Raw genomic sequence first — 22,682 nt, 5'->3', positions numbered from 1 at the left:
GATAAAGATTTACGGATATATTTCTTCTATTTTACTGACGGAAGTGAAACTAAAGAGAAAGTTTGATGGGTAAGTTTATACTGTTGAAATAATACAATATTTTTTTTTTTTTCAAATACTTAGCAATTTAATCAATTTCGATTTGTTTTTTTACACAATCTTTCATAACGTTTGGTTTCTTTTTGAAAAAAAAAACTAAAGTTTTTACCTGAGTGCTAGAAAAATCGAATGACAACCATCAAATCCCCCGCATCTTGTCATCCCAAAAATTTTTATTTATTTCCTATTCTACATAAGTTCTAAAGAAACTAAAAAAAATAAATGAAAAAGTATCTTACTAAAAATATATGACTCTCCTTCATTTTAAATATTTTTTGTTCTTTTAATTTTAAATAATATTCAACGTTAAGAACTCTTTTTCGAATGATGATGAGAAAAATCTGCAATATTCTCAAACTCGTCCGAAAATCTTTTTCGACGATAAATTTACGCCCAAAAGTTTATTAGTATTTGTATTTGTTTACCTGTTGTTGCTTTTGCGTATAGTTGAAACTAATACACACTCAATCTCATGAAAAAACCAGCTATTTTTAGTATATTTTTGAGAATTTCAAATTTGAGTTTGGATTTTGTTAATAATAATTTTTCCACACTTTACCTGAGGATTCATTTTGTGTGTTGGTCGTCGTAGTCGTATTATAGTTGTTGGTGCTATATATTTTGATTTTTGGCTTTTGGAATGTGTAATGTTTCATAGGATAAAAATATGTTTTTATAGATTAATTGAAGAAAATATATTTCATGATGCATATAGAGATTTTTATGTAGGTATAAGCGAGTTATATGTGATGAATATGACTAAAAATAAATTCCACAGCTCAAGCGAAAAATGTTGCAGTTCAGTTCCTGAGATTTTGAGAAATTGCAACATTTTTAATTGAACCATTAGACAGTTAGAATTGCACGGAATTATATTAGAAAAAAAAATTGAAAAAATAGGAATATTATATTTGATTGATGTGAACAGGCACCTGAAATTTGGCTGTTTGAGTGTTTTGATTTAAACCGATTTGAACCCATGCAAATATTTCATAATAATATTCGTTTCTTTTTAAACGTACTATCGATTCGTTATTTATGAGAAAAATTTGATTTAAAAATATGTAGTAATCTTAGCAGTTTTAGAAATTTGAAGATAAATTAAATGTTGATGAATGATTTTTAAAAGAGTTGGCAATACCATCAAAAAATACTAACCGAAATATGTTAAATATTTTTTACTGGGGGAATATACATATAAGTCATTAAATTAGTATTGAATTTAAGCCAATATCCGTTGCTATCAATTTTTTTATTAAATCAAATTCATGCTCCTTTTCACATGATACAATAAGGTTTAAGATAAAGTTTTGCTTTGCTATAGAATTTAGAGGTATATTTTAGCTTACTTAATTCATCTTTTTTAGGAACTAAATTACCTCTTTACCTTTTTTTATAAAACAAATAATGAAATTTGGTAAAAATGTTACATTTGGGAAAGATTAAATTGACTTCATTTAACAAATTTAGAAAAAAGAAAAGGGTGTTCTTTTTGTTAAAAGTCCAAAAAAGGCAATGATTCGCTTATAACTTAAGTGTAAAGACGTTCCTTTTTGTAAAGCGAACTAAAATACAAATGAATCATTTATTTTGAAAAGGTTACCCCCTTTGTTATTTAATTTTTTATGTTTAATAAATTTGGCTGAGATTTAGATTATGTTTTGTATCTAGTTAAAGGTCACTTGCAAAGTTTAGGATTCGTAAAAAGTTCGAACTCGAGGTAACAATTTAACATGACATTACTATGATGGAGAATGCCAAAAAAGTCTGTCTGTCTGACTGTCTGTATGCACCTCGAGCTACAGCCTAAACGCGTGAAGTGATTTTCTTCAAACTTGGTAGTTAGAAGCTTTTGGTGATTCCCTAGAGGGGAAATTGAAATTTTTTTTTATGACCAAAACTAACTTTACCTGCCATATAAATGCCATATAAATGATTAAATTTTTTGTGTGTAGTATTACACATAAGAGCCAACTTTTGAAATTAAAAAAATATTTTTTGTACCGTTTTTAACGGTACCTGTCATAGAACTTTTTTTTTTGGTTTCTGAATATCTCGTACAAAATTAACCCGATTTCAATGAAAATTTGTATGCAAAAGTGTTTAGGTAAAAATAATATTAAAATTTTAGAAAATTTTCAAAAAACGCATTTTTGGATTTTTAAAAAATATTTCAAATTTTTTTTTTGAAAAATCAATTTTTTGAAAACGGGTTGGTGAAAAATTTTGAAATTTTATTTTTACATGTAAATTAATTATTTCTTTAAAATGGCATACCAACTTTTTTTTTGAAAAATGCTAGAAAATTTTTATACAGGGTGTCCCAAAAGTAATGGATCAAACGAAGTATGCTGATACGGGATCTTAAGGGCTCTCAGAATTTGGTAACTTGTTCATCCCAATTCCTTACGGTTTTCGATTTAATGCAATTCTTTTGAAATTTTGAAAAATCCCTACTTTGCAAAAGTATTTTGTTCCTGCGCCCATTATTGATTTTTGTTTTTTGCAATTCTTTTACTAAAACATTGCCAAATAATTAGGAACAATTAATTAATCAAAACATTTTTTATTTCATACGCCATTTCGCTGCAAATTAGCTTACAGTTTCAAGTTTTATAAAAAGTCGATTTCTAACTTTTATTTACACACCGCAAAAGAAATTTGTACGGTGTGGGAATGGTTTATTATTTTAAAAAGTTGCCCTGTTATTGTAGTTTTCAAAAAAGTATAAAAGTTTCCAAAGTTGCAGTTAGATTGCAAAATATTACAATTTGAATTCAACAAAACAGGGTTTTTCAGAGCAAAAATACAAACAAAAATAGAGGCTTTTGTTCAAAGAAAAATAAACCAATAACAGTTCGAGAAAATGTGTTTATTTTTGGTTGTTTTTTGTTCTGAAAAACCCTGTTTTGTTGAATTAAAATTGTAATATTTTGCGATCTAACTGCAACTTTGGGAATTTTTATACTTTTTTGAAAACTACAATAACAGGGCAACTTTTTAAAATAATAAACCATTATCACACCGTACAAATTTCTTTTGCGGTGTGTAAATAAAAGTTAGAAATTGACTTTTTATAAAACTTGAAACAGTAAGCTAATTTGCAGCGAAATGGCGTATGAAATAAAAAATGTTTTGATTAATTAATTGTTCCTAATTATTTGGCAATGTTTTAGTAAAAGAATTGCAAAAAACAAAAATCAATAATGGGCGCAGGAACAAAATACTGTTGCAAAGTAGGGATTTTTCGAAATTTCACAAGAACTGCATTAAATCGAAAACCGTAAGGATTTGGGATGAACAAGTTACGAAATTCTGAGAGCCCTTAAGATCCCCTATCAGCATATTTCGTTTGACCCATTACTTTTGGGACACCCTGTATATCAAAAATTATTTTTTTAAAAAACGGCTCTAACGATTTTCGAATTTTTTTTTTACTAAAAATAACTTTTTATACAAGTAATAAAATAGCATACTTGGTTTTTTTGTAAAACATCATTTAAAACTATGTTTTATTAATTATAAAAACCGATTTTATTTTTTAAACTACTTATTAAATTTCTTTAAAATATCAAATTTTAAATTTTTCCAAATTTTCTTGAATAAAAAGCTTTAACATTAGAGTTACTTTTATTATAAGAGCAAGTACGTGCGACCCCAGTCGTGCATTTTATTGACTTAGCCCTGATTTTTCAATCGTCAGTTAGACTATCAGAAGAATAAATGTAAATATAAAAAAAAAACCTTTATTCCCAGGAATAAGTTCTAACTGAGGTTTATTTAACTATTGAAAAATTGAACCTTAAAGTAGAAAATATAGTTTTCCAGAATTGAGGTTGAAGTTTGAGTATAATTTATGCAAATTAGTAAATTTTAAGGTATTAACTCCTTATTTTTTATATCTGTATCTGTTCATAAATCTGTTCGGTCTGCATCGGCTCTGAAGCTTGAAAAACTAAATATCTATCAATTAAAAAAAATAAATTGGTTTAAATAGGTTAGGGACTTGCCGTCGCGCATGCATTTCAAAATTTGTCAAAAAACGGCAAAAATCCAATTTTTACGATATTTTTTCTTTTTTTATAAATTGGTAAATTTACTGTTTAAACCAAATAAGAAGTAAAAATAAACTTGACACGATCAGTAAAAGTCATGAATTCGCTAAAAGATTTAATAATCTTTCGGTCAAGAAAGCTTTGACCGCACAGTGGTGCATTTGCACGGCAATTTCTTGACGAAAGATCATAAAATAACTTCGAAAATATTTTTTTTTTTTTTCAAAACTTATTAACCCTTTCGGACCCAGCGTTACTCTCATGTAACATTTTTTTTTTAAATTCGTAAAAAATATTAAATTAAACAATTTTTTATGTTACGATGGCTTAATTTAAAGATAATAATGCCTAGTTACTTGATTAATACAAAAAGTTAGTCAAATATCATACCTTTAATTTTTTTTTTATCGAGAAAGGGATACACATTGTTTTTTTTTGCAAAAAAAATTTTTTTTATTTATGGTCATAATTTTGAAAAAAAAGATATAAAAAATGTTAATGCAGAAAGTGTTTTGTTTTTTTGCTTAGAAGAAGTAGAATACATTATAGTTTCATAAAAAGTTATTTTCTCAGCTCTCCGACTTTTTCTGGTGGTCATAGGCAATGCATGTTACTTACATGTAATATGAGAAAAACACATTTGGAAAATAACTTTTTGCTATTCATATTTCTTAGTTGTGATGTTTTTGACCCGATAATACCGAAAAAAACATTTTTTAATATTGATTTTCATAGCTTGGGTTCGAAAGGGTTAATTTACACTTAAAATAATTTACGAAATAGAAAAGATAGACCTTGTAGTGGACCGAAATACAGTTCAAAAGAATTATATAACTATGCTCACGTCATTAAAAAAAATCTAAAAAACAAACAAACAAATATAAAATAAACCGACATATGATTTGGGAGTGGCGAGGAAACAGGATGTAAGTTTTTGTAACAACCTTCTTTTAGATTTGATAAATCAGCCTTTTTGTATTTCGTCCCACAAAATGTTTGTTTTTGTAATAACTTTTTCTAAAAAAAATTTTTTTTATCACAAAGACAGGACACTTAATTTCTACAAAAATAAGCAATAATTGCATATTTTATTTTTAACTCGATTATTTAATAAGTTGTTTTAGTTAAAAATATGTTTTTTTTTCAACTTTGTTAACAATAAAAATTACTTAAATTAAATTAAATTTGTTACTTAACCGTGACTTTTTCTAAAAAGAAAATATTTCTTATATAGTTATAATAAAAATTACATTATATTCAATATTCATAGCTTAAAAAATTATGTAGGTACACTCGGGCGTATACTTACTTTATTTCAGTTATTGTTAGGTTAGGATTGGAAATTGCGACAGGTTAAGTTATTTAAAAAGAAGAAAGATTTAAATAGAAATTTTATTCAAGAATATTTTGGAGAGTCTTGAAATAAAAAACTTTAAAAGTTATAAAAATGACGATGATATATGTACCTAAATATGCTTAGAAATAATAGAAATCGAGTATTCAGCTTGTTTTTTTGCAAATTTCAGAATTATTTGGCTTTATGAAAAAAACAATGAAATTATGATCAGCTAAATCATGAAATAGGTAACTAAGATGTTTGTTGATATCTTAATTAAATAGTTGTACTGAATAAAAGATCTCCATGTCCAGTAGAGTGACCGCAACTCCCATAGAAAAAATTTTTTGTCGAATTTTTTTCGGGGGAACCCCATAAAATGTTCCGCCTTTGCAGATTTTTAGATAGCCAAAATTTCAGCTCGATTGGATAACTCTAAATGGTGCCGACACTCGCTCAAAGTATCAAAAATCTCTGTTTTTTCACTGTTTTTCCAAGAAAATTAGCTCTAGCTCCCAAACAAATCGGGTTATTTTCACTTTTTATATATTAAATTAAAGGTAGTGTTGTTACACATAATTCAGATGCTAAATTTGTTTAGTTTTAGTAAAAACGAAAAATATTGTCATCAATTTAAATTTTCAGTACTTACCTCAAAAAGAGCTGAAGTGCAAACTCGATTTAAAATTAAACTTTTTTTTAACTGTTTTATTCTGCGGATTGGGATAGAATGGATGTTTCTCTATCTCTGGGCCCTCGGGTAGCAAAAGTATGAGGTATAGTCGTGGGGTGAAAGAGCTATTAACAATGAAACTTTCTATGTTATTGGATCGATGTAAGGCATCTGATAGAAATGCTTTTCACATAATTATAGCTACAATAGAAGCACTAGGGCAAAATCCAATTGACGTTGTAGTTTCAAAATCAAACTTACATTCGACAAGAAAAACTTTTGCTTGGTTTAATGCCCCAAGAGCTTATCTGGCTCCTAAACAAGATCTTGATCTTTTGCGTAATAACATTGAATACCGCAAGATAGACAAAGATATTTCAGAGAAGGCTCTTGCTAAATTCTCAAACCATTTATGGTATTTGAGTTCAGAGCTGGCAGGTCTGGCGTTCTTTGACCTAACTTTACGAGATTGCGAAAAATTAGAAACGGCCAACATAATTTTGAAAACCAGTGAAACGGAAACCAACAGAATAGTAAATCCAAAGCTACAGACACATGAAGATGAACAATTTGTCACAGCAGGGTTAACAAATATTGTGAACAAAGAAACATTGAACTTTTTAAGCCGATTGAAAATAGACACAAGTTTTCTCAAAGAACCTCCAAATCTTTGGCCCGAAAACCCGCATTTTAAAGATGGCTTTAAAAAAGTGCAATCACTTAAAGTCGTAAATGACATGACAGAAAGAGGAGTCAAATTAATAACCGATTTTAATAACCTTTTAACCAAAGATGAGGAAAAAAAACAATATGTACTTCAAGTAGTCAGTGAGTACCGAAAATTTGTATCCTGATGCTTCCAAAACTACTTTGTAAATCTCTTGATTAAATTTTTTTAGTAATTACTTCATTAATTATGTATTAAAAAATGTAACACGATGTTATTTTTTTTTTGTTTTTTAGGACGTGTGTGAATTGCGTAAAATAGTTAACATAGTGTAAAATTTTTGACACTATTGAGGTGAATTAAAAAAATTTTCAGCTGTTAAAATTTTATTGGGCTCTGGGACTTGGCTAAATTTGAGTTAAATTTTTTTTGTAGATGGTTTTGTTTTGTTTTTTTTTTTTTTTATTAAAAAGGATTTTCATAGCAGAAAAGAGGCAGAGAAAAATATTAAACAATAAGCCATACAGCTGAAATTTTTTTGTTCACCTCAATAGTGTCAAAAATTTTACACGGTGTACTATTTAACGCAATTCACACACAGCCTTAGAATTCTGTTAAATGTTTCGTTTTTTTAAATAAAACAGTTTAAAAAAAAAGTTTCATTTTAAATCGAGTTTGCACTTCAGCTCTTTTTGAGGTAAGTACTGAAAATTTAAATTGATGACAAAATTTTTCTTTTTTAGTAAAACTAAGCAAATTTAGCATCTGAATTACGTGTAGCAACACTACCTTTAATTTAATATATAAAAAGTGAAAATAACCCGATTTGTTTGGGAGCTAGAGCTAATTTTCTTGGAAAAACAGTGAAAAAACAGAGATTTTTGATACTTTGAGCGAGTGTCGGCACCATTTAGAGTTATCCAATCGAGCTGAAATTTTGGCTATCTAAAAATCTGCAAAGGCGGAACATTTTATGGGGTTCCCCCGATTAAATTTCGAAAATCGATTTCTTGCGGTCACTCTAATGTCCAGGCATAAAAAACTAAGTTTTATTTTCATGTCCCAGAATTTTCGTATACATTTTCGTGTAAAATCTATAAATATCGGAAGTAAGAGTAAAACAAAACCAATAGGTTATCGGGTAGATATTTTCAATTGCATTCCACTTTGCACATCAAAAATATTATTGAGTACCCTGGTGTAATAAACAAAATGCTCATTTCGGCCTACTCAAGTACCTCTTCAACACAATCACACCTTCTAATACTTGCACTGTGTGTGTCTTTTCATCTTTTCCGCAAAAGAATATTCTCCAATATAACGTCAAAGTATCTATCTGTTGTAGAAATAGATGCAAGTATCCATATTTCTCCTGGGGGTACATTTCTATAACATGGCGAGGCGATATGGAAAACGATAATCATAATCATATGCAGAGCAGGCAACCGCCTCAACCAAAAATTAGTTCGTGAGGAAATTCACATTTAATTTTCCACATCGGTGCGACTGTGTGTTACGTCGACGTGTCGTTCTGCTATATTATGCGAGTATTTGAATATTTTTAGACTTTTTCAAACCAGCAGCGGAACGATTTTTATTAAACTTAAGAAAAATAAAAAAAATACTTTTAAATAGTTCTTTTTTTTTATTTTCTTTAATTTGTATTCAAAATGTACCATTTCATGAAAATATAAAGCTCACTAACACTATTTCATTTGAGAGGTGTATAAGGAATGATCAGTGATAGGAAGTCTGATTGGCGACGGCTGCGCCAGCTACAATGGCAGAACTCATCAGTTTTTCTTTGGAAGATAATTGAAAAGAACATGCTCTATATTGTGAGTCTATAATATGATGACCTAGTTGTAAGATGCGAACGGATGGATGATGGCTTCCTGAGGTGAATACAAGGTAGCAAATGCTTATAGATTTTGATGTTGTTCAAATAAAGCTCTGGAAGTATAGTCTCTCTTGCTCTGAACTGACCTAAGTAATAGATACTTTGGATGAAATGTACAGGTGTGAAAAGATTTAGAAGAAAACAAAAATGTACTACATATTTTGAGAAAATTGACTTTTTTTTAACGTTGCCAATGCCAATAAAATCTAGACATTAGAAAGGGACAAAGATTAATGATCAACTGAAAGACTGAACATTTTTTGGACACATAAAAAAGTTAAAATAATTTTTGTTTCGATATTTTAACTTTAGAAGCTGTCATTGGTGATTTATATTCGTGAGAGTGTTCAAAATTTTGTTTGTAGCTAAATAAAAGTTATGTTATTTTTTTTTTTTTAGAAAAATATGATCTTTAAAGTACGATTCTTAAAGACAATTATTAACAGTGAACTATCATGAAGAAATAAATAAAATGCACGACTGGGTCAGACGAACTTGCTCTTAGAGTTAAAGTTGCTTAGAATTTAAATACTTTTTATATAGAAATTTGAAAAAAATAAAATAAAATTGGTTAAAAAAAAAAAAATTAAATAAATACTGAAATCCATTTGATTGATATGTTAAGATGCATTTTTAGAAAAAAAAATTTCAAAATCGTTAGAGCCGTTTTTTAAAAAACTAATTTTGTATAAATAATTCTTAGGAAAAAACGTTTTAAAATAAAATTGGTATGGCATTTTGTAGATCTCACTAATCAACATCCAGAAATAAGATTTCAAAAAAATTCAATGTCCCGTTTTCGAAAATTTGATTTTTCAAAAAAAAATTTTCAAAATTTTTGGGCTTATATCAAATACTGCCTTAAGACCCTTACAGCTAGAATCCATGCACGGCGAACACCCCAGACATAATAACAAAAATTGTCAGGTAAGTATTCAGGTGTTATCAATGAAAAAGGTTGATCAATTCAGGGTTAATCCAATACGGTATCGCTTTAATGTATCCTTACTTAAGGCTGAATGTTTAAAAAATAGTTGACGAATGGTTAATGTTTCATAAATTAATTTACCAACAAGTGCAGCCATGTAAAATCAAAAAATAAAGAGGTTTTTTAGAAAAAAGTAGTTTTGGTTTTTTGTTAATTTCTCGAAAATCACAAAATATTTTTCAATCTGGTTTTCTGTTTTTGTTTCAAAATAAATAAGAGCATCGAATTTTAAAAACTAAATTTGGAAAAAATTACTTTAAAATTTTTTTTCCAATTTTTTTTTTTTCAAAATTTTGATTTTAAAAATTAATTTTTCAAAAACTGTGCCATAAAATGGATTTGTTTAAAATTTTTGTAAAAGACTAGGATTTTGGCTTTACAGGTTTAGGTAAAACACGTTATTGTAAGTACAACCGTTGATTTTTAATAATTTTTTTTTTCCAAAATAAGTCAATTTTTTTAAAATTTGCCCCTCCCCGCTAAACGAAGGGGAATAGACCCCCCCTCCTATACGATTTTTTTCTTGTCTCAACCTAACCTACACGCTCTAGCTTTTTGGCACATTACTCCTAAATCACCCTGTATAGTACCTATATCGCAAGTAAAAAAAGGATGTGAAAAAGTTCACTTTAATTACCTATATTACCTCACGATCTCTAGAAAACACTTTTTTAAATTTAATTTTCCCAAAAACAAAAAAAAAACAAAACCTCTGAATAATATTTTAGGTTGATCTACGAGGACAATAAAGCTAGTAGTCTTAGATGCAGCCATAGGAGGACATTATTATTCCAGTTGAGAGTTAAATTTTCTTAAAGGTAAAGTCTTAAGAAACAGTTTGCACATGGATTAAATCCTTGACATCCTGGCAAGGCATAGGGTTGCCATACTTTAAAGTTAACTTTTTGAGTTTTTTCGAAAAACACCACTCTGCTTATATGGTTAGTCTTAGTGGTGCAAAAATATATTTTGTCAACAAAAATTAAATTTAAAAAATTTAATACTCAAGGTTGTAAAAAATTTGAAATTTTAGTAGAGTAAATTGAGGTGAATTTAGAAAAAGGTCAAAAAGCAATTTCCTTAAAAAAAATTGGTAGAAAAAAGATTGAAACTGAAATAGATAGATATAGCCCAGTCATTTTAGTCATTTTTAAGCCCAATCTGCGGAAAAATTCCTACTGGGCTGAATTTTGGTATACAGCTTAATGACGGCTTTGTTATGAAGATGTGAAAAATCGACATTGATATCGTGTCCGCGTTAAGAGTTATAGGGGTCAAAAGGTCACAAAAACTGGTTTTTCACGATTTTCAGCAAAACGGTAAGTCTTATCAAAAAATTTTCAATGCAAGAATTGTAGACCAGATTATTATTTATAAAAAGTGTCATGACACTTTTTTTCCTAAGACCCACCGTTTCTTAGGTATAACGATTCAAAAAGTTGAAGTTTAGTTGTAATCGTCATAATCCTATTCCTGAAAAAAAAAACTCCTAACTGAAAAGTTCCTGAAATTTCATTATTTTTTTTAGCTTGAATTTCGTTCCTCAACTGTTAAGAATATGGGGAAACCAAAAAAAAATGGAAATTTTCGCCATTTTTCCGATTGGGGCCCTTCTCCCGAAACCATTTCCCTGGGAATTTTTGTTTAGAATATGTCTGAAAATATACAGGGTGTGCAATAGAGAATGAACAACCCTAAAACGGCTTATAGCTACACTTATGATTGTTCTAAAAACAGATAGAAAAAAGTTCTATCGCAACCAGTTCATAAAATATGGACTTTTTTTCGTTCAGTGTATTTTAAATTTTATCATCTTATGTTTTCGTTCACTACAACCACGAATGAATGAATTTTATTTATTTCTTTTTTTTATAATTTTCTACAATAATTGGATGAGTACATAAACACTTTAAAAATTTCATAGCTATTGCACATTTTCGTAAAAAAAATTTTGAAATCTGTTTTTTGATGCAAAATGTAAAAAAGGTATTTTATGAAAAAATTTAAACACCTGTGGTATAAAATAAATCTATAGAAACCTAGGTGGCCAACTTTCTTTAAAATATTCTGGTATAAGGAGAATATTTTTAAGAAAGAACAGCCTAGTAGGAATTTTTCCGCAGATAAAACCTAAAATTACTGGACTAATATTGTCAATATATAATAGTCACACATACAAACACAAAATGTAAATAATCTGCAACTCGAGATATGGACGTTCAAAAGTCAAAACCGTGAAATTCAATGTTTGAGAAATAATTGGAATAGTTTTTATGTTATTAGATAGCAAAAACAAAATTACTTGATAAGTATCTGCCAAATTTTTGATTTAGTTCTGTTTTTTGGCTTCTTGTTTTTTATTTAACGAAAAAACGCAATTTAAAAATATTTTTCCCGTGACCTAATACATTTTGTAGGGTATATTGAATATATTTAAACTGCATACCTATGTGCTTAGTTTTTCAAAATACCTCCGAAATTCGAAGTAAGGGACAAGAAAAAGGCTTTTAGACCTTCAAACATTGCAAATACTCTACTTTTGTCGATTTCCAACCGAAATTGGAAAATTTGCAGAACTTGGACTTTTGATAAAAATCGTTCGTTTTAATTCATTTACTGAAATATCGAACCTTTAAAGTCGTCAACAATATTTGCCCATTTAACAGAAGTTATCTATATATTTTATGCATTGCATTTTATGGTTTATGGTACAAAAAAACTTTTAGTAAATACAGAGCTTGATGGTTATTTTCAGACTTTTCTACACTTTCTCCTTTAATAATTTTATCGTGCTGTGCCGTACGATAAACCGTTTCATAAAGACTTTTCTATGCCAACGAGAGGTGTATCATTAGAATTTTGTATCAGTGGGTTTCAATATTGGTTTACAAAAAAATGTTTCATTTATTTCTTTGTAAAATTTAAGGAAATATAAAAATAGTAAGTATACGCCCGAGTGTTCATTACATGCAAAGTTTGCTCTGTCTTATAATGCTTAGCCTTTAAAAAATTGTCCGTATGAAAAATATGGTCGCAGTTACATCCAGTCACGAAAGAGTCAAATGTAAAAAACTTTTTGGAAACATTTGGTTAAACTAGATTGTTATTTTGAATTCGACTTTTTAAAAGCCGATAAAATTTGTACCTATTTCCCTTTCTCACACTACTTCAGTGCAACAGTTTTTTACTTATCGCTTAAAATCGAATTCTTTCCATTTTGTTTCAATTTTAAAGAAATATTCAATAAACCTATTTTGAAAGTGTAATGTTCAAAATTTATACACGAAACCTACGTAAGTATCTAGTATTTAAAAGTTTATTTTTTCGAGTGCGAAAAATACAATAAGTGTTATTTTTAAACATTTTTCGTATTAGCAATAAATCATTTTATTCCTTTTATACATACACCTAGCGTTATATTAAAATTTTTGAGTCATAGCCTGTGGTTTTTACTATGGCATCAAATCATTTTTCTTGGCAAATATAAATTTACTAAGACACTCTGGGTTATTTGATTGGGGTCTAATTTTAATAGAATTTTTTGAAACTCTGTACTTGAAGCATTTTTAAATTATTTAGTTACGAGAATATGTATTTTTTTATTTCTGACGTAGATTTGGATTCTACAAGTCAATATCTTTTGTAATATAATACAAGAACGATTTTAATTTAGTTTAAAAAGAAAAAATTATTCGCCAACATTATTACTTTTTTAACAGGTTATTAAAAAAATAAAAAAAGAACTCAATTACTCCTTAACATTCTCTTTTATAAAAAAAAAAATCTGCCAGTTTTTCATGCAAATATAAAATATTTGATGCTCTTCGAAAATTTACTTTTATTCAGAAATGACTATAATCGAGTGATTTGTATTGTACTTATATTTACTTTTAAGAGAAAAAACTTTCAAAATAAAAATAAAACAATGAACTTGTAGAAACTTTTAACATTTCTTCCAGGCATTTCGTTGAAAAAAAAATTATTAGGTATATCAAATAAAATATTGAGATATTAAATTTTATTGTTTTTGTTGGTAAATTCATATAAATAGATTTATATTTGATTAATAATGTCTTTATATTAATTTTCCATCTGAAGCAAATTTGGAAGTGAAGATGTGAAGAAAGGAGGAAATCTTCTCTTTTCGTCACTGTGCTTTCGGGCGAATTGGGTTTGAGAGCAACTGATCAAGTGAGCTTTTTCAGAATATTCTTTAGCTTTTACCATGACAATAAAGATGGCGCTAAAAATACTAAACTTTAAAAGCAATGATTCAAATCAATTTAAAGTATTTTTGGATCTTAATTGTATGAAAAACTAGATGGATTTGAAGACCGTTTTTTTTTAATTTTTTATTTTGAAAATGTATTTCAGTTTGTTAAAGAACTTGAAAGTCGATTTGAATAAACTGTATTTATGTTATTTTTTTAAGAAACAATTTTTTTTTACTTCTTGAACTTTTTTCTAAGAAGTTGAAAAAGTTGCTAAGCATTATTTTAATGTTACCAAAAAAACATCTTTTTCAAATGGTTTTGATCTTCAAAGGATCTATGCTTGATAATAATAATGGATAATAATAATTTTATAACAATTTTTACATAAAATAATAATTTTTATAATAGTTTTTTTATACAAAAAAGGTGTGATTTTTGAAAATATGACTTAAATTTAATATTACGCTTAAAAAAAGCTTCTGTTTAGTTTTTTTTTTTTTGAGTAAATTGATTGGGTCGAAACTTTAGAAAAAGAAGTAAACGGTTCTATGAAAGATTCTATTTACCTTATTTCAAAGTTACAACCTTATTTTCTAACAAATTCTTATCCTTAAAGTCGTTTTAAAGAAGTTTTGTTTTCATTTTGGTTATCCATATGGATAATACCGTTCTTGTTATCCTTAAAAAGACCCAGATAGACAAAATTCCTTGGCCCACTAAGTCCGCAATCAATTTGTCCGAATTCAGTTTGATATTTTTCTATAATCTTCAAATTGAGTTGCGTAAGTACTCTTGAAAAGCCAAGAAGTTTATTTTTCGCAATAATTATATTTTTACACAATTCTATAAACATTTTCGTTTTTTATTTAATTGATTTTGTGTCCACATTGTTTTCATCCAGAAATAGTTTCAAAAATGCTCGAGCAATTTTCTATTTTTGGATAAAAGAAAGAAAGTCTTCTTTTGTTTGGAAAATAAAACATTTTCACATAGGCCAGATTGCGTTGCGAAAATAGAAAATAAAATGAAATACAAGTTCCAACATACCAAATTGAACCTGAAAATTGTGTTTTTTGTTTAGTATTTGTATTTTATAGTGAATATCTCGAGTTGGGTATGGATGTAGCATAGCATAACACTAGGTCTAATTTTACATTTTATTTGCTTTATTTTCCTGTAAATGCATTATAGGCATATTGTTATGGTGATTAGCTAGTATTTGGTGATATTTGTATGGCTCGTGGTCACTTTGCATTGTTTAAATATTCATTACAAAACAGTCTTACTGAATGACTAAGCATTTATTTTTAAAAAGGAACATTCATTATATAGAATATTGAGCATCGAGTACTTTTGAACTTTTACTTTCTCCATAACAATTTTAAGTAATATTTTGGCAGGCGATGTTTATTTGTTTATTATAATTGGATTTTATAGAGATATTTCCGCATTTATTAGTAAAATCTGGGAGGAATTTTTTCATATTTGGCCTTGAAAAATCTAATTTCAATAATTGAAATATTCAATAATGTAGTCCAAAATAGTATAACATTTCACTTCTGTTTCATAAAAATATAGAATACAAAATTTTCTTGTTATGTAAAAAACGGGGTTTTCGTCAACCAAATCTCACGATGATGAAGAGGTCCAATTAAGAGGTTTTCGCACGACTTAGTCGCACGAACTTGCTGTTAGAGTTAAAGTTGCTTAAACTTTTAAGACTTTTTATATAGAAATTTGGAAAATGTAGGTACCTACTAATACATATAGGTAAAAAAAAGAATTAAATTAATTTAAAAAAAAAATGAAATAAAATCTGAAATGAAATTGCCCTCCAATTTTGATTGATATATTAAGATGCATTTTTAGAAAACAAATTTTCAAAATCGTTAGAGCCGTTTTTTAAAAAACTAATTTTTTATAAATAATTTTTTGGAAAAAAAGTTTTAAAATAAAATTGGTATGCCATTTTTATAGAAATCACTAATCAACATCTAAAAAACAAAATTTCAAAAAAATGCATTGTCCCGTTTTCGAAATTTTTTTTAAAAATCCAAAAATTATTTTTTTGGAAATTTTATACTAAAATCATATAAATGCTTTCTTACAAAAAGTTTCGTTGAAATCGAATAAGCACTTTCGGAGATAATCGGATTTGAAAAAAAAAACGGTTCTATGGCTACGGTTAATAAAGATTTTCAAAAAAAAATGTTTTATTAGAAGATAGACCTTGTCTTTAAACTTACATTTGAATTTTTTAAACAAAATCGTTGGAGCCGTTTTTGAGAAATTTCAATTTTACTAAAATCTTAAACATTTGAATTTTTTAAACAAAATCGTTGGAGCCGTTTTTGAGAAATTTCAATTTTACTAAAATCGGTATATATGACAAGTACCGTTATTTTTGGTCCGAAAAAATTAATTCCAAAAAAAACCTCTGGAGAGTCCCCAAGTAAAGCTACATACAAAGTTTGATCTAAATCAGTCCATCCGTTTAGGCTGTAGCTTCGTTTACAGACAGAAATACGGACAGACTGACAGACGGACTTCCGGGACCCACATTTTTGGCATTCTCTACCATCGTAATGTCATGGAAAAATGCTATCTCAACTTTTTTTTTTGTACGAATGCATAACTTGATATATAGTACCTATATCGCGAGTAAAAGCGGTGAATAGGTACTAAGTTAATATAATTTTTGTTCAAATCTACATAATAAAAATGTTAAGATAGAGCTATTTAAAGAAAACCAGATCTAAAAAACATAGAAACTGTTATAACTCGAAAACAAGAGAATCCCGCACTTTTTTTTTTGGGGTTTCTGAGCCACGGGTTTGGTTTGGGGCGTTGACGCTGGGACACCCTTTATATTATGAATAATGCAGTTAAAATAAATTCTATTTGGATAATGGTTATTGTCATCATCAATTAATAATAAATTTTAACAATATACATTTTTATTTAAAGGGTCACTGTGGCGTATACTTAACATTTTTTTGTTCTATAGAAAAATACTAATATAATTTGTATATTTAAAAAAATTTTTTTCTTTAATTTTATTACTCATATTCCGAACTTTAAATTAAAATAAAAAATGTATAATAAATCTGTTATCAACTTGAACATTATGAGTTAGTTCTTCTAAGCTGTGCATTTATTTTGTTTTTTATTTTTTTTAATGTATTCCTTTTTATCATTAAATCCATTTCGAGTTGCATACATACTAAAACGCACTGTCATATATACGTCGATATATCGGCATTGCGATAAGGTTCCAAAAGATGGTTGACTTATCCGTCAAGAATCAAAAAAGAAACTCTCGAACTTCTTTAAAAAAAAATTTTAATTCAATAAAAAATTTTTTTTTTACAATAAGTAGGTAATTCAAAAATAAATCACTAACCGGTATCCAAATATAAAATCAAAATAATATTATTAAAATTGTTCTTTATTTGGTCACACAAACAGATTTTTAGACCCATTTTATTGTAAAAATTTAAAAATAAATATTTTTGTGTGACCAAATTATTCGTCATGCCAATTCATAAATCGAACTCATTCATTTTTATTTTAGGCTAGATGCCATACAATCCAAACGCCATGTTGACAACAAAACGACAACATGTTTACATATATGTATGGCATCCATTTTGTTTTTTTTTTACTTTAAGTTGCAGTTGTCAAAATATCGAAAATATTTGTGAAATAGCTTTCACTAAAGTAATTAACTAACACCACGTATGCATATCCGGTGTAAATGTAAGCCCACGCTTGAAAGTGTAAATGTTTTGACGGAAATGTTTTGCGTAGCTGATGCAGGTGGGCCCGGCGACTATCGGTCAGAAGTTTACGCACAAAAGCTCCACCAAAATAAACAATGCTGAGCAGGAGGATAATTCGACGCAAATGTACTAATAAAATTGCCATGCGTTTCGCTGAAATAAAAAAAAAAAGACACAGAAATTTGTTTCACTTGTAATTTTATTAATTATTTTAGGTATCAATTAGATTTTTAATAAGAAGTTAAATAAATTACTTTTTGTTTTGTTATAATTTCGTTGAAAAAAAATTATGTCAAATTTTTACGTTGACGTACTCTACTCGCACACAAAATTTATACTAAATAGTCCTGTATTGTGGCACTTGGCGAAATATAAAGTGTGCGTTCTGTGATTTTGTTGTTGTTTGGGCATCTGATCACAGAAGGATGTCTCAGTTAAAAAGCTGACCAAAAATGATTTTTTTCTAAGAATGATTTTTCAGTTGTAGATTATACATTAGCGCAAGAATTAGTTTTTAGCAATTAAAGTTTATACATTAATTCAAAAAATATTACGCATACGCCATAGTGAACTTTTAAGTTTGAACTTTAAAAATTGATTTGGAATTTTAAAACAATTTCAGTTCCCTACTTGAATTGATACAAACAAAAATAAAATAGTTCAATATACTAGCATCTTGTGAAAATATTGTCCAGTTTCAAACCAAACCACCCGCATGTGTGTGAAAATCAGCCGATATTTCTAGAAGAACTTTGAAGTATGTTTTCTCATTGCTTACTGCGCATGTTTAATATCTAAAAGTTTATTATAAAACTGGTAAAGAGCTTTTCTGTTTTGTTGGTTTTTGATATTTTTTATTGAACTTTTGGGTTATACTAAAATCACGATGATCATTAGGCATTAGCGAGCCAAAATAAGTGGAACAGGCGATTTTAAGGGACAACAACAAATGCAAATGTTTTAACAATCTTCCCAGAAAACTTACAAGATAAAATACTGTGTTTTAATAACTAATTAAAGTGAGCCATGACAAAAATAAAGATCGTGATTTCAGTTCAAAAATTTTGGGGATAAGGAAGTATTTTGCTCAATTCTTAACCATTCTGCCATAATCTTTTTAACAGAAACCAATCTGGACCATATTGCACATTCTTTAACTTTTGATAAGCAAATCTAGGAACCACAAATTCGAATTATTGGCAATTATTGACTTCTAAATAAAATCCAACACCGTCTTTGGTTTCGAATACTTAAAGATTTTAATTTCAAACAAACAGTGTTTTAAAAGATTTATTTTAGTTTGCAATTTAAATACAAAAATAATTTGGCCTTATATGTTTTGACCTAATCAATCAATAAACTAGTAAATGTTATGAAGCATTTATTTTTTATTTATACAAAAACATAAATAAACTTATGTTGAAATGTATGCTACCAGAAAAAAAAAATACCACAAAACATGTAAACATCAAGTAATATTATTATTGAGGTAGGCGATTTATTTTAAATGGTTTTAGAGAAATAATTTTTTTTTTTTTTGAAAATTATTGAGAACATTTTATTTTTGAGGTATGAGGTACACACAAGATACGAGTGCAAACGAATTGTTGAAATGAAAGCTTTTTTTTGTTTTGATAAATTTTCCACAACTGTTTCACTGGCTTGTTATAATATTAACGCATGAAAGGGATTTTCCGTGTTTCTATTTTTGAATTGATGATTCATTTTATTGTGCAAAAATGTTTGTTGGAAAATATTTAAAAAAAAAATTAAATAAGAATGTATTTTCAAATTTTAAATAAGAAAGAAAGTTTTTTGTCTACCGAAACCACTCTTAAACCACTTTTAATTACAACAAACTATGCTTGCTCTTTAGACCATAATAAATAGATGATTTTTTTTTACGTAATATTGCTTGCGCACTTTTTTTCATTATCAAAACAATTTTTCTTTTATCATTTACAGAATTTTGGAGTACAGATTTTTGGTATTTTCTTTGCAGAAAATGCTTTGAAGTAAAGTATCTCCCCAATTAATTTGTATATGGCAATGACATACCTTGAATACCAAAATACGAGTAATATTTAGCCAAGAATCTTTATTATATTGTAGGTACATATTTCATCAAATTGTTTTTTGTTATTGTTGAAAAGGCAAGATAAAAATGTATAAGATTTGCAGAATTTTGAAAACAGAATTTTGGATTTACAGAATTTTGAAATACAGAATAATAGAAAAGCAGAATAATGGAATACTGAATTATGTTCATACAGAATTTTTTATTCAAATACAGAATTTTGGTCATACAGAATTTTGGAATTCAGAATAACGACCCGTTCCCTTTTTGAACAAAACATTTTTTTTTTAAATTGAGACCGAAATTCAAAAAAATCATTTTTTGAATTTTGTACAGAATATTTTTGATTGTTTTTTTTTTTTTCAAAATTGTTTTTTTTTTATTCAAAACGAGTCTATGATTTTCTTTGAAATTAATTTAGTGTTTATTTCTTGATTAATACTTTTTTAGATCCACTTTTTGTTTTTTTTTGGAAAATGTTTGAAAATATTTTGGTATAATATAGATACCTATAGAAATCAAATGTAAACTTCGTTTAACAAGTCATGCATTTTATTTTTAGTATATTTTTGAATTTTATTTTGAAATACAGTATTTTAAAAACAGTAGGTAGTATGAACTCAATCTAAAAAAAAAACTGGATTTAGGTAAAAATTATTTTCTGCTTTCAAAATTTTATTTTTCAAAAGACTTCTTTTCAAAACTCTACTTTTTCCTAATCCTTTTTTTTAGTGTTTATTTTTTTTCCACATTGTAATATCTTTCGATGTATATTCAACTTTCAAAACTTTTACACTTTTTTAAAAACTACAAAGACATTAAACCATATAAACTTCAGGATGCTGTTTTAAAATAAAAATTTGTAATTTAGTTTTATCAAATTTCTACCTATCAATTTATTTTTAGCAAAATGGCGAACGTAGTTTTAGCCCAGTTAACAGTAAAAAAAAAATTTTTTCAAAACAGATTTTTGAAATTTCTGTCTAAAAGTTTTTATGATGATAAACTAATTCAATTAATTCCTTATCGAACAGTGAAAACTATATGATTCTAGTCTTCTAGTTTTTAAGAAAATTGAAAAATAAAAACATATAAACACAAAAAATTGAAAAAAGAAAAATTTGATAAAATAATTTTTCAATTTTCTCAAAAACTAGAAGACATGGAATCATATAGTTTTCACTGTTCGATAAGGAATCAATTGAGGTAGTTTTATGGGTGAGTAATTTTTTATTAGCTAAACTTCACAGTCTGGATAAAAATAGTATAAAATGAGTTTAAAAAAATTTAGTTTTGCCTATTTTTAACTTTGAAATCAATTATTTTAAAAACTATTCGTTATAATGTATTGATTTAAAAATTAGAGTTAAATGTGCAATTTTGCCTTTAGGAAATGGTATCACTTATAACTGTAAGTGTAGCCGTTGTTTTTTAATAATTTTTTTTTAGAAAACTGCCCCTCCCACCTAAACGGGGGGAGATAGACCCCCCTCCCAAAGAAAAAAATGTTTGTATTGAACTCCTCTACAAAAACCCGTTATCAAATCCTGGCGCCCAGGTTATCCTACTACGTGCCAAAACAACATTTTTGTTCTATACCTTAAAAGTTCAAATTTCTGTATCTGGGTTGATATCGTAAATTTTTTTTTTCTAAGCCAATTTTAAACTGATTTTCATAAAAAATACCTCGTTTGATTTGGAAATAAATATTATTTCAGAATATAATTTTAAAACAGCATGTTGTTGTGAAAATAAATACTTTAATTTGATGTCGAAGTTGGGTAAATGACGAAAAAAATGGAATTTTTGAATTTTTGGCAGCTTATAAATGCTAGGTGGTTTAACCAAGTTACATGTTTTATACATTGTTGAAAATGGGTAAAAATTTGACGAAGCTAGATTTTTTTTCAATGGGTGAAGGTAAAAAAAACCGTTTTTTGCCCCTAATTCCAGATTTTGGGGGTGTTATGGACTTTGTAAATATCGTTTCGCAATCAGTGCGACTAGGTCTACAAAACGTGATAGGTCTCCTCTCCACCCTCGTATATTTTGAGTGTTACACCGTGTTTGTGACTATTTTAATAGTCAAACGAAGTACCTACTCGTATTTTTCAAATTACTATTACTATTAAAATAGTTTTCTGTGACTATTTAAATAGTCAATAATGACTACTTAAAATAGTTTTCCCGGTTTTAACTATTAAGTTTACTCTTATCGAGCCTCAAATATTTGATAACTACCTATGGTTTATTTGTAAATTGTCCTTAAATCTTCTTTTTTTTCCACTCAAAATAATTGCACATTTTCTCAACAAAAAAGCCCTTATCTCCCTTCTAATTTGCTAATTCTTCAATTTATCTAAGACTCCCAAGATAATTTTAATGCGCATCATTAGATGCACTTAGAAAATAAATAAATTAATTAAAATAAATACGAACGTAACAAAAAATATTCCAACCCTATCTTCTTTACCCTTTACACAAAAAAAAAAGAAAACCCAAAGAAAAAAAAAGATCACATTAAATCTCATTAAGTAATGCATTGACACACGACCGGCAAAAAAGTATATTTTGTCGTCGTCATCCTCTCATTGTCGTCAGTCGTTCTCCCTTTTTATTCTACGTCATTTATTTATTTATTTTTTTTTTTTTTTCAAATTTTGTTCTCAAGAGAATTCAGCATCTCATTTATCCATAAAATCTCAAAGATCTCCTATAGAATCGTTACAGCATCCACGAGCACCGAGTAATGAAAAAAATTCATTGCGAATGAAAAACTCATCCAAAATAGACACAAACACCGTTATTTTTATTCTCACTACCTATTGATATTAAAGTTTTTTTTTTTTTTTTTGAGAATTTTCGTGGAAAGGAAAAAAAAAGTATCTAAA

General features: G+C 27.7%; 1 protein-coding gene across 2 annotated transcripts; it reads right to left on the bottom strand.

Moving 5' to 3' along the window:
* Nucleotides 1-17,580: 17,580 nt before the first annotated feature.
* Nucleotides 17,581-22,006, bottom strand: LOC129908546 (uncharacterized). 2 transcript variants are annotated; one of them, XM_055985126.1, is made up of 2 exons: nucleotides 21,894-22,006; nucleotides 17,581-17,867 (listed from the first exon to the last, which is right to left on the bottom strand). In XM_055985126.1, exon 2 carries the CDS (start codon nucleotides 17,857-17,859, stop codon nucleotides 17,599-17,601), a length of 261 nt encoding a protein of 86 aa, XP_055841101.1. In that variant the 5' UTR covers nucleotides 17,860-17,867; nucleotides 21,894-22,006; the 3' UTR covers nucleotides 17,581-17,598. The 2 variants fall into 2 exon arrangements, with proteins under 2 accessions (XP_055841101.1, XP_055841100.1); XM_055985125.1 differs by lacking the exon at nucleotides 21,894-22,006 and adding an exon at nucleotides 17,969-18,091.
* Nucleotides 22,007-22,682: the final 676 nt, after the last annotated feature.

Source organism: Episyrphus balteatus, chromosome 2 (assembly GCF_945859705.1).
Source record: "Episyrphus balteatus chromosome 2, idEpiBalt1.1, whole genome shotgun sequence".
Lineage (NCBI taxonomy): Eukaryota > Metazoa > Arthropoda > Insecta > Diptera > Syrphidae > Episyrphus > Episyrphus balteatus.
This window is presented reverse-complemented; position numbering and strand designations above follow the sequence as displayed.

Excerpts from the sequence above, each read along its gene's own strand:
- LOC129908546 (XM_055985126.1), bottom strand. The coding sequence starts at position 17,859 with ATGGCAATTTTATTAGTACATTTGCGTCGAATTATCCTCCTGCTCAGC.